Raw genomic sequence first — 16,710 nt, 5'->3', positions numbered from 1 at the left:
CCTTAATTCCAGTCCCAAATCACTGTTCCTCAAAACTTGCCTGAGTCCCTGCCACGTGCCGAGCACTGGGTGGGCGCCACGTGACCTTGCGTGTGGCCTGCGGTCCTCTTAAAGCGGGCATACCGGGTAAGTTTCGTAGGGGCTTCCTAAGGATGTGACTCAGAGGAAGAGGTGGAGGCTGTGCAGACTGAGCACTGAAGTCGCCGGGCTCCCGACAATTCTAGGTCTGGGAGGAAACCCTGCAGCAAGAAAAACTACATCCAAGATGGCGCAGCCGGCTCCTCCCATACTGTCCGCCATTTTTTCGGTAGTTCCTCAGGCGGGTGGTGCAGTGCGCGTGCGTGAAGCTCGCGCGTCTGCAGTGCGCATGCGCGGATGCTCTGTCTCTCTCGCCCCGTCCTCCTCCCCCCCCCCACCTTCCCTCCCGCCCCTCTAGCCGCTTCCTCAGCTGCTGCCGCTGCCACCGAGCTGACCACCGGCTTCGCACCTCAGGTGAGTAAGAGCCTGGGTCTCGCCACGGGGGTCGCGCAGCGCGGGGTGGCTCTCGGGGGCGTCTCGTCCCTGATCTCCTGGCCTGGCTGTGGTGCGGCGGGGCCTGGGGTCCGCTATGCCAGCCTCCTCCCGGGCTCGGTACCGTGTCTCCAGCCTCCCTCGGCCGCTCGCGGCCCGGCAGCGGCGCGGCGGAGCCTCGCTCCGGACTCCGGCGCCCTGGTGCTCGGGCCGCCCGCAGGCCTCACCGCGTTCCCGCTCCGGAGCGCGGCCGTGCTCGGGTTGGGCTTCCCCAGCCGCCCTTGCTGCCCTCGGCGGAGGGGGCTGGGAAGAGGGGCCGCAGCGCGCCGGGGCTCGCGCCGCCCCGGAGCCCGCACGCACCCTCTGTCGGGCAAGAGCTTCGTAGACCCGGTTCAGAGCGGAGGAAACTGAGGCGTAGAGAGGTGAAACGCCATGCCCAAGGTCATGGGGCTGACAAGTGACACGGCCAGCAACTGGAACTCAGGGGCTTGGGCTCTGAGGATAGTGCCAGTTAGAATTTGCTCTCCTACCTTTAACTTGGTTTTTTTTTTGTTGTTTTTGTTTGTTTTTAATGCACTTACTGTCTCTGGAGTTGCTCTTCATTGTTGTTAAGTGGGCTGCGAACAGACTAGCTTCGTGTCAGAGTCCAGTTGAGGGGCCGCTGCGAGACCATAGCGGTATGAATAAGAGCTGCCTGCCTATCATCCAGCACTTGTGTGCCAGAAATCTTGTTAAGCGTTTTATTAAGATCATCGCACTCAGTATCTCCGCACTTCTTAATCCAATGCTTCCTCCTTGGTCTTCAGAGCTTCCCTCCTTATCATAGGTAGGCTAGAGGACTGGAGAGGGAAGCCTCGCCTGCCTGCATCCACATTTCCCTCCCAAGCTGTCCCCAGAGGGTTATTATTAGTCTTCTTTCCTAGTTGTTGCCTGGAGAGCAGGACCGGGCTGGCTGGGCTGGCTGGACTTGGAGGTGACAGAGCAGATTTAGCCATCTTTCACCTCATTTGGGGACTTGCTGGCTCTGCTCCAGTTCTAGTCTTGAACGTTTCAGTGTTTAAGTAAAAAGAGAAAGGGCCTTAACCCAGTGGTGCTAAATCTAAGAAGCTTCTTTTGATTTGGAGTCCCAAAGGAACAGCTCTAAAAAATATGTGTGTTTTGCCAAGGAACTAACTAGTTCAAACTGCCTTTTTACCCTTTGCAAATCCTCCTCTGCACTTAAAAGGCCCACTAAATTTCATCCTCTGTGAAGCCTTCCCTGTTTGCTTTTCCCAATTAGAATAAAACATATCGCAGGGTAGACCCATAGTCTTTTGGGTTCAGGGACCATCTTTGCAATCCCAAATGCCTGGCTCTTAGTAGACTCAGTGAATTTCCACTGCTTCTTTCATTACTCAAAGGGCAATATTCTTGCTGCCTTTCTTTTTCATCCTCTCACCTTCCCATTTCTCTTTGCCTCAGTCCCTTTAGACTTAATATCTGATCAAACCACCATTCAGTTCAAAGACCAGTCTACCCTGTTGTTTATGAAAAGTTACATTTAAGTATCTTGCTCAAGAGGTTAATTCATCCCCAGCATTGGAGATGGTATATGCTGCTAAAGCCTACAGGGCATGTTGCAGTAGGGAGGGCTGAGGAATACAATTTTATAGTCTATCCTTAAGTGCTTATGACATACTTTTTTTTTAATTTTTTTCCTATGTGGGGAAACTAGCCATGGTGATAGCAGAGTTATTCTAGTTTTTACTGTATACCAGTAAATATTCAATGAATATTCAAAAGGAGGCAGTAGATATGGGCATTTTTTCTATATAAATGAAGCTTCTTAAACAGTTTTTTCAAATAATATTCTGCAGATATATGGAACTGATATGTGTGAGCGTGGAGGAAGATTCACAGGTTGAATAAAGCATGTTTCCTGTTGAAACAGTTTAACTAATTTAGAAACACCATAACTATAATTCAAGTCTAAAAATTTCCCTGTTAGATTATAAACAAAGCAACATGAGACTATAATGGAATAAAATATTCCAACATGGAACCTTTCATAAAGTCATATTTTATTCAAGTTGAAAACAAGCATTGAGTCTAACCCTATCACTTTTATAGACATCATCCTGTGAAGTGAACTCATCCAAGGTCATAGAACTAGGACTACAGCTTGAAGTTGCAGACTTTTTATCCATTAATGATGTGTCAGGGTTGGGTGTGTAACTCAGTGGGAGAAGGCATGAGTAGCATGCTTAAGGTTTGATCACTAGCACTGTAAAATGAATAAATAAAGTTTACCAGTTTTTCCTCTTTTTTGTGTGTGAATTCATCTTTAAAGACATTAACCAGCAACCCTGTTAAAATTCTACTTATGTTCTTAAATCAGAGGTGAGGGAAAAGATTAAAAATACATATAATTTATGTGGTCAGGGAGCTTATCTGTTGAGGAAGATTAAAGAACTATCTGCTAATGTATATTGTAAATTGTTAAATTGTATGGTAGAGAGCTTAGATTTGTCATGGAAGTTGGGGGAAAAGGCTCAAATGGAGTTAATAGAATGTGTTGTGGTAGTAAGACCATTTTGGAGAAGGGTTAGGACCTTCAAGGTTTGACAGACTGATAGGGTCAAAGTCAAAAAGATGAGGAAAACATTTTGAAGCAGGGGTGATAAAAATGAGACAAGATAGGGCTGGGAAGGTGGCTCAGTGGTAGAGCACTTGCCTTGCATGCTCAAGGCCCTGGGTTCGATTCCTCAGCACCACATAAGAAAAAAGCTGGAAGTGGCGCTGTGGCGCAAGTGGTAGAGTGCTAGCCTTGAGCTGAAGAGCTGAGGGACAGTGCCCAGGCCCAGAGTTCAAGCCCCACAACCGGACCCAAAAAAAAAAAAAAAAAAAATGAGACAAGATAATAGTGTCTGCCATGTTTAGGGATGGTAAGAATTGGCTTGGCTAGTAGAGTGGCAGCTCTCAACCTTTAAAAGTGCATCAGTCACTCAGACAAGTGTATTAGCACCTGTACTGCTGAGCCTACATCTGGAGTTTATGATTCGGGAAGTCTTGAGTGGGGCCTGAGAATTTGAAGTTCTAAGAGTATCCTAAATGATGATGATGCTACTAGTCCAAATGGCATACTTTGAGAAACACTAGATTAGAAGGTTGAAAAGCTACAATCAGAAATTATCAAAGAACTTGTTCCAAAAGGTAGGTAGGTAGGTAGGTAGGTAGGTAGGTAGGGTGTGTGTGTGTGTGTGTGTGTGTGTGTGTGTGTGTGTGTGTGTGTGTGTGTGTGTGTGTGTGTGTGTGTGTGTGTGTGTGTGTGTGTGTGTGTGTGTGTGTGTGTGTGTGTGTGTGTTGTACACTAGCAGGGGACAGTTCTGGAAAAGTACATAGCAAACAATAATAGTAGACACATAAGGAAATGGGATTTAGAGGATGGGGAAATTAGTTTTACCTTATATTTTCTTATGCTATTTTTGCATTGTGCATATATTGGTTTTGTATTCAAATGGAAAGAAAACGAGTCATTTTTGAAGATACATACTGACGGATTTAAAAAATTCTTTCTAAAGTTAGTCATGCAACACACATTTTTAGTATCTACTCTATGCCAGATGCTGCTAGCTTCTGGAAATATGAAGCCTTTGCTAAAGCTTTAAATTTGGCAATCTAGATCAGTAGATAATAGCTCTAGTTTGTACCGTTTGAGCTTCCTAAGATCTAGGAGCAGGGCCTAGCTCTGCTTGGCTGATAATAGGCACTTGGTAAATAATGAGCAAATCCAGGCAGGAAAGTAAGAACAGTTAAGAAGAAAAGGCCATGGGCTGGGAAGGTGGCTCAGTGGTAGAGTGCCTGCCTTATATGCATGAGGCCCTGGGTTGGATTCCTCAACACCACATAAACAGAAAAAACTGGTGCTGTGTCTCAAGTGGTAGAGCACTAACTTTGAGCTGAAGAGCTGAGGGACAGCATCCAGGCCCAGAGTTCAAATCCTATGACCAACAAAAAAAAAAAAAAAAAAGAAGAGACCAAATGTGAGATTCTGGGGGAACAAATGTGACAGTTCTGGAGAGGTAAGATGAAGAGATATGTTAAGGAGTCTGGAATCCAAAGATTAACAATATTTTGAGTTTGGTGCAGAAAAAAAAATGTCATATGTTCTGAAGCTTGTACCATTCCCCCCCCCCCCAATAGCACACAAAAGTTTACCTAAGATGAGTATATTTACCAAGTTTAAATATATCCTCCCCTTCCCTTCCTTCTCTCTCTCTCCTCTCTCCCTCCTTTTTTCCCTTCTTCCCTCCCTCCTTACCTGTCTTTTTTTGTGTGTGCATATTTGCTGATACTAGGATTGAACTCAGGGGTTTTATTTTTTTTTGTACCTGTCCTGGGGCTTGAATTCAAAAGTGTGGGCACTGTCTTGAGCTTTTTTGGTCAAGACTAGTGTTCTACCACTTGAACTACAACTCCACTTCTAGCTTTTTTGGTGGGTAATTGGAGATAAGAGTTTCAACCTGGACACTGGTGGCTCACTCTTGTAATCCTATCTACTCCGGAGGCTGAGATCTGATGATCACAGTTCAAAGCCAGCCCGGGCAGGAAAGTATGTGAGACCTTATCTCCAGTTAATCACCAGAAAACCAGAAGTGGCCCTGTGACTCAAGTAGCTGAAGAGCTCAAAGACAACTCCAGGGCCCACAGTTCAAACCCTATGACAGACAAAAAAAAAAAGTTTCATAGCCTTTCCTGCCTAAGACCGGCTTCAAACTGTGATCCTCAGATCTCAGGTTTCTAAATAGGGTTACAGGTGTGAGCCACCAGTACTAGGCAGAAGGAGGGTCTGTGTGTGTGTTTTGCTATTGCTCTCATTTGTTTCTGTGAAATTAACTGGTAAATGGAAGATGTTTTAAATGCTGTACAAAAATGGGTGATCTTGTGCTAGGGGAATAATTCAATGGTAGGGTTTATGCTCAGTACATCCAAGGCTCTGGGTCTGATCCCTACCACAATACCCCCCCCCCTCTCTCTCTCTCTTGTCTTTTAATCTCTTTAGTGAGGGGGTAGTGCCTCAAGTCGCTGATGTTTCCTGACTCTGATTTATCAGTCCTAAGTAAATAATTGTTTTTAATATCTAAAAGGGTACACTTAGAAGGAAATACAGTGATCCCTCACTATCATGGGAGTTACATTCCAGAGACCCCTGTGATAGGTTAAAATCAACAAAGTAGAAGCATTAGTCATCCCTTGTTATATTGCGGTTCACTTATTGCTGCTTTATAGATTTTCACCTATCACAGGGGTCTCTGGAATGTAACTTCTGCAATAGATATGGGATCACTGTTTATGAATTTAAAAAAAAAAACGCAATACAGTGAAGCCACAATAAGTGAACCCAATATAGCAAGGGATAACTGTAAAACTTCTTTGTATATTGAGTTGAATTTCTTGTTATCACTAATTATAATACCATGCAGGCTATGTTGTACACCTGTATGATATGGAACCTGAGTTTTCCCTGGATATGAGGAGAATGTGTAATATGGAGCTGTTTCCACCCCCCTTTTTTTTTTTTTGGTGGGTCATGGGGCTTGAACTCTGGGCTTGGGTGCTGTCCCTGCACTCTTCAGCTCAAGGTGAGCACTCTACTGCTTGAGTTACAGCACCACTTCTGGTTTTCTAGTGGTTTATTAGATGTAAGAGTCTCACAGGGGTGCCAGTGGCTCACACCTGTAATCCTAGCTACTCAGGAGGCTGAGATCTGAGGATCGTGGTTCAAAGCCAGCCTAGGCAGGAAAATCCATGAGACTCTTATCTCCATTAAACCACTCAGAAAACCAGAAGTGGCACTCGCCTTGAGCTGAAGAGCTGGGGGATAGCACCCAGGCCCAGAGTTCAAGCCCCATGACTGACCAAAAAAAAAAAAAAAAAAGTCTCACGGCCTAGCTAGGATTACAGGCGTGAGCCACCAGTACCTGGCTCCCCCCCATTTTTTGGGTGGAGGTGTGATTTTCTATCTTCCCCAGAGATTTAATGTAGTCAATGATTAATTTCCTAATTAGAAGGGTGGTTCCCTCAGCATTTGACTAATCCCTGCACCACTTAGAAATGCCATGACTATCATCTGTGTTTATCAATTGATCGATAATAAATTGTAGAGCTAGAGGCATGGCTTATCGGTAGAGTGCCCACCTAAGAGGCCATGAGTTCACAGCTCAGTACCACCCCTCCCCTAATGACCAAATTCCTGATTCAGCCATTCTTTCTATTTTGTTATTTATTAAGATCTATAATGCTTTATTTAGGCCCAAGTTCTAGAATTTGAACTCAGGGCCTGGGCACTGTGTCACTTGAGCCACAGCTCCACTTGTGGCTTTTTGGTGGTTAACTGTGTTAAGAGTCTCATGGACTTTCTTGCCCAAGATAGCTTCAAGCCATGTATGACTCAGGTGTCAGCCTTCTAAGTAGGTAGAATTATAGCATGCCACAGGAACCTGGTGTAGTGTCTTTTCAAAGAATATGCTGTTCCAAGTTTTGAGGTAGTATCTATCACTTTGGGGGAAGATGTTAATGTAATAACCTATGAACTCATGCATCCATTAAGTCAGGGTAAATACAGTCATAAATACAGTATAAACTTGCTTCACATTTCTCATTATAACTTTAATATCTTGTCAGTGTATCCTATAATTTATAATTGTTTGGTCGCTTTCCAGAAATAAAATACACTTTCAAAATGGTTTATTAGAGATGAAACATTTTGTTGTTACAGGGCTTCTACATGGTTAAGAATTGAATGAGGCTAGTAGTTATAACTCAGTGGTAAAGCCCTTGCCTAGAATGCTTGAAGCTCTGTTTTTAATCCTAGCACCAAAAGAAAAAAGCAAGAAAAAATTGAATGCTTTTAAAAATTGTGAAATCTCAAAAGGGGTCTCAAATTCTATTGTATACAGACTGAAGAAAAAAACATTGTGAGATCTAAGCTTCAAAGCCATTGTACATTAAATGGTTAACATTTGAGAGAGCAAAAAGAGATCAGGTTGTTGTCTCTTTACTCCTGCAATCAGAAAGCTCCGAGGACAGGATCCCTCCTGTTATTCTTCACCTTTGAAAGACATTGCTTCTTTTAAGTATTGTATAAGTGTACTGGAAAGTAAAATGAAACAATAAATGGATAAAGTGCTTATCATGGTAACTGACATAGTGTAAGTGCACTCAATAAATTTGATTAGTAGGGATATTAAGTACTGTGTTTTAGGGTTCTTGTTTGTCCTTGAGTTATTCATACTATAGTAAGGAACAAATTGTATTCATGGGTTCTGCCTTACAACCAGTGGAAATCTGGAGTCTGTCCAGGGCTAGGACCTTGCCAGCAGTGGCTTTCCTTAGTGCCCCAAACTGCATTCTACAGGAGTACAGGGCAGAAAGTTGAGATCCTGCAGCTAGAGTGACTTTAGTATGATTCCTGTGGTAGAGAGCTTCATTCTGCTGTTTGGGTTTCTGGAATTAACAGAAAGGCCCTTGATGGTTGGGATTGGGATAAATAGGGGAGTGACATTGATCAAGATGCACTGTACTCATAAACTGACATGCTGAATTTAAACTCCTTTGAAAATTGTAAATAGCTTTTTTTTTTAAGGCCCCATGAAGCTGGGTGTGGGTGGCTCATGCCCTGTAATCCTCTTAGCTACTCTGGAGGCTGAGATATGAGGATCATGGTTCAAAGCCAGCTCTGGCAGGAAAGTCCCAGTGAGACTCTCTATCTTCAGTTAACCACTCAAAAACTGGAAGTGGCTCTATGGCCCAAGTGGTAGAGCATTAGCATTGAGCTGAAGAGCACCCAGGGACAGCACCCAGGCCTAGAGCTCAAGCCCCACGGCTGACAGAAGAAGGAGAAAGGCCCCTTGATGAGACCTTTGTTCTAGTGGTTATCTTGAAGGAACTCTGGAATGAATAAAATTAATATGAAGGGTAGACTCAGGTTTCCAATTTGGCAGTCTCTGCAAATCTCCCATAGTAAATGCTACCAGACCTCAAGGGTGACACGACAGGATGTGGGCATGTTGTATATTGCAAGGGTTTACCCTATTAGAATGAGGATCTATGAGCATTTCTCAGCAGCTGTCTTTGACTGCTCCCCCAGTTTTTGCCTATGTATGTAGGTGGTAGCATCGCTGAGAGTATTTCTTCAGGTACCCAGGTTTTCTTTTCTGTAGTGAAAATCTCAATGAGCTATATTTTAAAGCGGTTTATTCCATGGAGGTAAGTGGTTTGTTTATCTGGTTGGCTGGTGAGTCTTCTGAGATCTTTGCTTTCCTAAGGCCCCAGGAGGCAGCAATGAAACCAACATCCATTACTCTAAACACTTGAAGGGATGCTTAAGTCAGCAGTTTTATGATTAAGGTTAATTCAAGTTTTAACTGACCAAACTTAAGAGCCAAGTCATCAGATAATTGTTCTTATAGATGAAGATAGATGAAAGTACGGAATCTAGGCTGGTGTTCTAGAAGGAGGCAAGATGCTAGTCTTAGCCTTGCATTCCACTGGTATGTGAATTTTCTGTCTCATTCCTCATCTGAGGATGATGGTGATACTATAGACCAATGGTCCTTAGTGTTACTAGAGTCCATTTTTTATATATATTTCCATGACAGGAAGAATCTGTGCATCTCCTTTGAGTAGCTATTTACTGAAGAGTCTTTCATTCTGTATCATTAGACTTCATTTAACTTTTTATGGTGCTGGGGCTTGAACCCAAGGCCTCATGTATGCTAAACAAGAACTCTACCACTGAGTTTACTCCCAGCCGTGGATCAGTAGACTTTAAACTGTGCTCTGTAGAGACTTGGTAGTTTTGCCACCACTTCACTAAATCCTCCATACTTTTTCCTGTTGTCCATTTCAGAGATTTAGTACAAAACTTAAAAGTCACTGGTCTTTAAAGGCCTTTCGAATTCTGACCCTCTGTGTCAAAGAACAATGGTGTCTTGTTTAGGAACTTTTTTTTTTTTTTTCCTGGCACTTCAGTTCAGAGATGTCAGTTTCTTTATTTCTTAATTTTTTTTTTTTTTGGTCCAGTTGTGGGGCTTGAACTCTGGGCCTGAGCACTGTCCCTCAGCTCTTCAGCTCAAGGCTAGCGCTCTACCACTTGAGCCACAGCATCACTTCTGGCTTTTTTCTTTATGTGGTGCTGAGGAATCGAACCCAGGGCCTCAGGCATGCAAGGCAAGCGCTCTACCACTGAGCCACCTTCCCAGCCCCAGTTTCTTTATTTCTTGAAGGGGACTATGTTGTCAATAAGTTTTTCAGCATGGAAAATGGGACTTCATTTTTCCTGGGTATTAATTGCCTTTGACTTTCACTGTCAAGTTAATAGGATCTTCCTTAGTCTTCAAGCTCATTCTTCCTTTTAGCATTTGACAGTCTTTCCCCTATACTGTGCAAATCTTTTCCTTCAGCTTTTTTGACATGGGTTTCCTTGAAAGACATGTTTCCTTCAGTGTCTGTATTCACTTGTTCTTTGTCTCCTTACTGGTTCTGCTGTCCTTCCCATCTCTTTTTGGTATTTGTTATTCAGAAGAGCCCAGGGCTTGCAGTGAATCCTCGGATGTCTGGTTTGGTGATGACCTACAGATTTCCGTCAGTTAGTCACACTTCTATCTGTGCTCAAGTCTTTCTTCAATTTTTGGCTCAAATTGACCTTTTTTTTTTTTGGTCATGGGGCTTGAACTCAGACTTGGACACTGTCCCTGAGCATTTGTGCTCAAGGCTAGCACTCTGCCACTTAGAGCCACAGTACCAGTTTTCTGTAATTGGAGATAAGAGTCTCACAGACTTTCCTGCCCTGGCTGGCTTTGAACTGAGGTCTTTAGATCTCAGCTTCCTGAGTAGCTAGGATTCCAGGTATGAGCCAGCAGAGCCCAACACTTGCTGTCTTTTTAAAATCCCACCATCTTGCTCTTTTTTCTTTTCTCTTTTTGAACTCTGGGCTTGGGAGCTGTCCCTCAGCTCTTCAGCTCAAGGCAAGCTCTATACCACTTGAGCCACAGTGCCACTTTCAGTTTTCTGGTGATTAATTGAAGATAAGAGTCTCAGGGGGCTGGGAATGTGGCTCAGTGGTAGAGTGCTTGCCTTGCATGCATGAGGCCCTGAGTTCGATTCCTCAGCACCACGTAAGCAAAAAAAAAAGCCGGAAGTGGCGCTGTGGCTCAAGTGGTAGAGCACTAGCCTTGAGCTGAAGAGCTGAGGGACAGCGCCCAGGCCCAGAGTTCAGGCCCCACGACCGGACCCCCCCCCCCAAAAAAAAAAAAAAAGAAGAGTCTCAGGGACTTTCCTGCCTGGGCTTGCTTTGAACCATGATCCTCAGCCTCCTGAATACCAGTGCCCGGCTTTCTTTTCTTTTCTTCTTCTTTTTTTTTTTAATGGAGAGGGGCTGAACTGGAGTTTTGAATTCTAGGTCTCAAATGGCATGTGCTATATCACTTGAGCCATGACCCCAACCCTTTTTTGCATGTTATTTTATTTTATTTTATTTTGTGCCAGTACTAGGGTTTGAACTCAGGGCCTCATGTCTCATTTGGCTTTTATATTCAAAGCGGGCACTCTACCAAACCTTCAACCAGCTTTTTTTTTTTTTTTTTTCCTGATTAATTGGAAATAAGAGTCTCGAGTATATTTCTGTTTCGGCTGGCTTCAAACCTTAACCCACAGGTCTCCTCTGGCTCCTGAGTAGCTAGGATTATAGGTGGGAGCCACCAGTTTTTTCTTGAGCTTTTGCCTGGAACTGATCTCAAACTGTGATCCTCCTATTTATGGCCTCCCGTATAGATAGGATTACAGTCACAGATCATCACACCTGGCTTGTTAGTTGAAATGAGATCTTGCTACTTTGTTTTTCCTTTTTCTTTTTTTCCTTGGCTGGCCTTAAATCATGATCCTCTTGATTTCTGTCTCCCACGTAGAATTCTATTTTCTTTTTGGAAGAAAGTAGGATGAAAACTGATAGTCATTCTCTATCCTGTCTCTGTTAAAGATAATTGTTACTCAGGCATGGTGGTACAGCACTATGTAGCTTGAGCTATACAGCAGGCCCTGTCTCAAATCAAACCAAGAAACAAAAAGATGATTGCTAATGATCAAACTTTTCAGATCATTTCAGATGATCTCCACTCCTTTAGTGAAAGGATCCATCACATCCATCCCAGGGGACCACGAAGGAGGCAGGCAGGCACAGGAGAAAGATTGTCATTAGGTTTATTAGAGGAGACGTATTTCCCCCAGAGAGGGAGCTCACATGGCACCCTTCACTACCTAGGTAGCAGCAGGGTCTAGGGGTAGGAAGTGAGGTAGATGGGAGCTCAGGTGGGTCTGGGTAGAGAGAGGGAGGAGCCAGCTGTCTTGCAGGAACTGCAGGGCTGGGAGGAGCTCAGGTCTGTGTGGAGCTGAAGACCAAAGGTGGGCATAATGCTTACACTTAGTGATAAGATTATTTGTAGACTGTTACCACTCAAAGCTGATAAGAGCCCCAGAAGATTGTACATTAATGTTTGCAGAACACTGCTTCAACAAGCAAGAATTATCTCTTGCTTCCTTAACTGGTTATCAAGGAACAGCTGGATTTCATTTCCGTTTTCTCTAAGCATTCCGTGTTCACCTTGCCCCTAGCTAACTGCGGAAAGAGTGAGGGTTCTTACCCTGCGGTGCTGACTCAAAGCTCCATTTCTAAGGGCTGACTCATTGTTGGTATGTCTAGGATGCCTTCGCCTCAGGGGTGCAGTAGTGTGGGTGGAGAGGAAGGAACTTGCCCAGGTTCCCTTAACCAGCAGGTGGAGCCTAGCGTAGACACAAGGCACAGCAGGGAAAGCAGAAGTTTTCAGGTTCTTGCTTTATCTCCTACGAGTAGAATTTTTAGAAAGCTTAACTTCTCTGATCGAGTTTCTCATTTATAAAGTAAAAAATAAAGATATCTTACTGAGAAGATTGTTGTAAGGATTAACATAAGGTGCTTATGGGGATTCCTGGCACAGTTAGTGCCCACCATTTTCCCTTTGTCTCAGTTTAAGGATGGCTGAGTTTTATTGTCAGCCCTCCCTCTTCCCCCTGAGACTAAGACAGAGGTAAACATTTTGTCTACTGTTGTTTACAAAGTCCTAACTAGCCTTTTGAAAGTACTAATAACCCTTTGTGCCAGGATGAAAGCTGGCATTGATACCATTTGTGCAGATGCTAGAACTGCAGGCTGCAGAGCCCCAGGAGGGAAGCCGTCTGTGCAGTTGAAGGATCATACAATCCTAGTTTTCATTGGCAAAGGTGCAAGATGGTGAGAGCTAAAGGAAAGAAAAATATGTCTCCTAAAGAAGGCACTCCTAATATGTGGAAGGGGAATGTACACTATCTTGCTGCTGATTCTTAAGGAGCAGCATGCTCTCCTACCCAGCATTCCAGCCTTAGTCTACACTGAACCCAGCTCATAGGGACAGCCTTCTTACTTGATTTGTGTCTGTATTTAAGTGCTTGCTGGCACATTTTTTTCTTCATGTTTAAAAGCAGGGAGCATTATCACTTTGGACCTCAGGACACCTTAGGCTTTTTCTGACCCTGAGGCTCCTTGGCAGGCCTACCCACGATAAGGTTTGTCCTGCTTTTTAGGGAATAAAGATGGTGGGTTGGAAAAGCAGTTTCTAGAAATAGACTAACATGACGGTCTTTAGTTTTAAGAGAGAATTTTGCTGTGGAGCCCAGGCAGGCCTTGAATTCACCATTCACTTGGCTCTGCATTCTGAGTACTAGTAAAATGGCTGTCTTTTGAAGGAAGAACTATGAATAAAATAAAATATATTTTCACTTACTATTATTGTTAAACTTTCTAAATGAGCATGTATTGCTTTTATAATGGGAAAACCTTTTGAGATTGACACCTTAAAAACTGACAACTAATAAAGTCAAAATGAAAAGTAGCCACAGCTTGAAATGTGGTTAATAAGCACAAAATAAGTAAATACCAGTTTTGTCTTTTTCTATTTTTCTTTAGTGCTGGGGTTTGACCCAAGGGCCTTGTGTAGCTAGACAAGCACACTACCACTGAGCTATCCCCTCTCACTTTTGAATTTTGATCTTTTTCTGGGCTGGTGATATAAAATCTATATCTTAACATGCTGTGCTGAGGTAGCAAGCCACAGCTTCTAGGCAGCAATGTGATAATGAGGGTCAGTAATTGATATTCCACATTGATTGAACTGCTAAGCTATGATGTTTGCTAGGTAGGTGGGTTAAATGTGTTTTGACTTAAAAGATTCTTAGCTTACACAGGGTTTTTAGAACATAACCTTCTTTCAGTAGGATGTCTTTTGAATCTTTTCTTAATTTCTGCCAATTGGAAGTAATTGCTTCTCCTTTAAATTCTGTTATTTTATTGGATCGCTGTCATCTTGTCACCAGGGTTTTCAGCAGCTTCCCATTTTCCACACAAAATCAGAGGTCCCTGAGATTTGTACTTGAAAAACATTTCAAGGTGTCACAAAAAGGAGTCTTGGGGCTGGGAAGGTGGCTCAATGGTAGAGTGCTTGTCTAGCATGCATGAAGCCCTGGGTTCAATTCCTCAGTACCACTTACACAGGAAAAAACAGAACTGGGGCTGTGGTTCAGGTGGTAGAGTGCTATCCTTGAGCAAAAGAAGTTCAGGGAGAGTCCCCAGGCCCTGTATTCAAGCCTCAGGACTAGCAAAAAATTTAAAAAAAAAAGAGTCTTACAAGGTGAAAGTTTTATCAGGATTTATTTTAGCATAACAGGTTAAAATAGAGCCAAAGAGAAACATTTCCTGCTCCCCATGTAGGAAATGGGAATTAAAGACTCAAAATGGCTGCTGTTACCTCCTTGTAACTTAGCATTTAAATAGTAGAGGGGAGCTTGTTAACTGCCATGTCAGTTGCTTTCTGGTTTCAACTTATAGTTCAGGAGGACAAAGAAATTTCAGAATAAAAATTCTCTTACTGGAAAAAAAAAATAATTTGTCTCCTCACCTCTTCTGCCACAATTTCTCTCCCCTTAACCCTTTGACTGGGGTTTTGAACTCAGGGCTTTGTGCTTGCTAAGCATATGCTCTGCTGCTTGAGCCACATCTCCATAGTCTTGCTCTTTGGACCGTAGTCCTCCTTATTTATGCTTGTCATCATAACTGGGATGACTGATGTGAACTACCACATCTACCTTTTTCTGTTGCTATGAGGTCTTATGAATTTTTGTCCTTACTGGCATGATACTGTAGTCCTTAGTCCTGATCTTAGCCTCCTGAGTAGCTAAGATTATAAGCGTGAGTGCCTGCACCTGGCCCATCCTACCCACTCCTAGAAGGTAGATAATTTTTTTTGGGGGGGGTTCCGGTCATGGGGCCTGAACTCTGGGCCTGGGCGCTGTCCCTCAGCTCTTCAGCTCAAGGCTAGCACTCTACCACTTGAGCCACAGCGCCACTTCCGGCTTTTTTCTTTTTGCTTATGTGGTGCTGAGGAATCGAACCCAGGGCCACATGCATGCAAGGCGAGCACTCTACCACTGAGCCACCTTCCCATCCCTGATTTTTTTTTTCTTTTAATATTAATACCAGAGCTTGAACTCTGGTTTCCTTTTTTCAGGGCTGCCTCTTTAGCACTTGAGCCACTTTTCCAGCCCAGCATTTTGCTGGTTGATTGTAGATGGAGTCTAGTCTCAGTTTTCAGCCTTGGCGCTGTGTGTGTGTGTGTGTGTGTGTGTGTGTGTGTGTGTGTGTGTGTGTGTGTGTGTGTGTGTGTGTGTGTGTGTGTGTGTGTGTGTGTGTGTGTGTGTGTGTGTGTGTGTGTGTGTGTGTGTGTGTGTGTGTGTGTGTGTGTGTGTGTGTGTGTGTGTGTATGCATCTGTCCTCAGGGCATGGGCACTGTCCCTGACCTTTTTTGCTCAAGGCTAGTATTCTGCCACTTGAGCTATATAGTTCTGCTACTTGCTTTTTGGTGGTTAATTGGAGATAAGAGTCTCATGGATAGACTTTCCTGCCCTGGCTGGCTTTGAACCACCATCCTCAGATTTCAGCCTCCCATGTAGCTGGGCATGAATCAACAACACCTGGCCTTAGGCTGCCTACTAACTGTGATCTCCTAGGTCTCCACCTAGTAGGAATAGCTAAGATTTCTATAATAAATAGCTAGAATTATAGGCATTAGCCAAAGATGCCTGGCTCTCTCACTACCAACATCACCCCTCCTCTTCCTCCTTTTACTCCTTTTTCTTCCCTTTTCTCATCCTCTTCCTCCTCCTCTTCTGCTTTCCCCTCCTTTTTGCAAATACTGGGGTTTGAACATAGGGCCTGGATCTCTTGAGTATCCTCAATATGCTAATTATCTTCCTCCAGATACAGTTCAAGACTGTAGTGCCATGAAGCAGAAACTATAATGCCTTTGGTAATATACCTTCAGAAGTCACATACTATTGCATCTACTGTACTGTTAATTATACAGATCATCCTTTGGGTGGGAGATTGTACATGAGTATGAATATCCGAAGTCAAGGATCACTGGACTCATAGGAGGCAATCTTGGAGACTGGCTGCCATACTCTTCAGTGATTTGAGTCTCTAATGTTCATTCTCTTTTTCATTGTCATTACTAAATGAGAGTGTTATCCTACATTAACCTTCTAATTTTGACCCTCTTTAATCCATCCTTTAAATGGTTGCTGCTAGAAGTATAGCTCTGAGTAGATGGTTCCCTTATTTAGCCATTCAAACACTGGATGAGTATAGTGTGACTAGTATTTTTCCAGTTCTAGCTTAAGCATTTTTCTTCTCTTTTCTGTTTCAGAGTTACTGATTGAGTTTTGAGACTCCTATACTCTCATCTGCCCTCATGGATGAACTTCAGGACGTTCAACTCACAGAAATCAAACCACTTCTAAATGATAAGGTAAACACCACTCTTTTTTCACAAGAATGTAAGCAAGTGTTTATACTGTCATTAGTTCATTTTCTATATTATCAGAATAGTAATGAACTCAGAACATTTAGCTTAACTTCCAATGGAGGGAATATTTTCTTAAATGCATTTTTTTCTTAAATTTTTTATTAGTATACTTTAGTTGTACAGTGTATCACAATCAACTTTTCCCACCCCATCTCACTCTCTCCAACTCCCTTCTTAAGACAATTTCTATAGGTTTCATTGTTGTTTTTATACATGTGAAGAAATTATGCTC

At 43.2% G+C, this 16,710-nt stretch overlaps 1 protein-coding gene across 5 annotated transcripts in view; it reads left to right on the top strand.

Annotated features, from left to right (window-relative positions):
* The first annotated feature begins 409 nt into the window (after positions 1-409).
* Ndrg3 (NDRG family member 3) overlaps positions 410-16,710 on the top strand; it is a 65,838-nt gene continuing 49,537 nt past the window's right edge. For 2 of the 5 annotated variants that reach the window (XM_070007242.1, XM_070007240.1), the window contains exons 1-2: positions 410-492; positions 16,320-16,421. In XM_070007242.1, coding sequence (XP_069863343.1) covers positions 16,365-16,421 — 57 coding nt within the window. In that variant the 5' untranslated portion in view covers positions 410-492; positions 16,320-16,364. Of the gene's footprint in view, positions 493-16,319; positions 16,422-16,710 lie in introns of those variants that run through there. The other 3 variants (XM_070007246.1, XM_070007245.1, XM_070007244.1) reach the window with 2 other exon arrangements.

Source organism: Dipodomys merriami, unplaced genomic scaffold (assembly GCF_024711535.1).
Source record: "Dipodomys merriami isolate MVZ:Mamm:240054 unplaced genomic scaffold, mDipMer1.0.p SCAF_7, whole genome shotgun sequence".
Taxonomy (NCBI): Eukaryota; Metazoa; Chordata; class Mammalia; order Rodentia; family Heteromyidae; genus Dipodomys; species Dipodomys merriami.
This window is presented reverse-complemented; position numbering and strand designations above follow the sequence as displayed.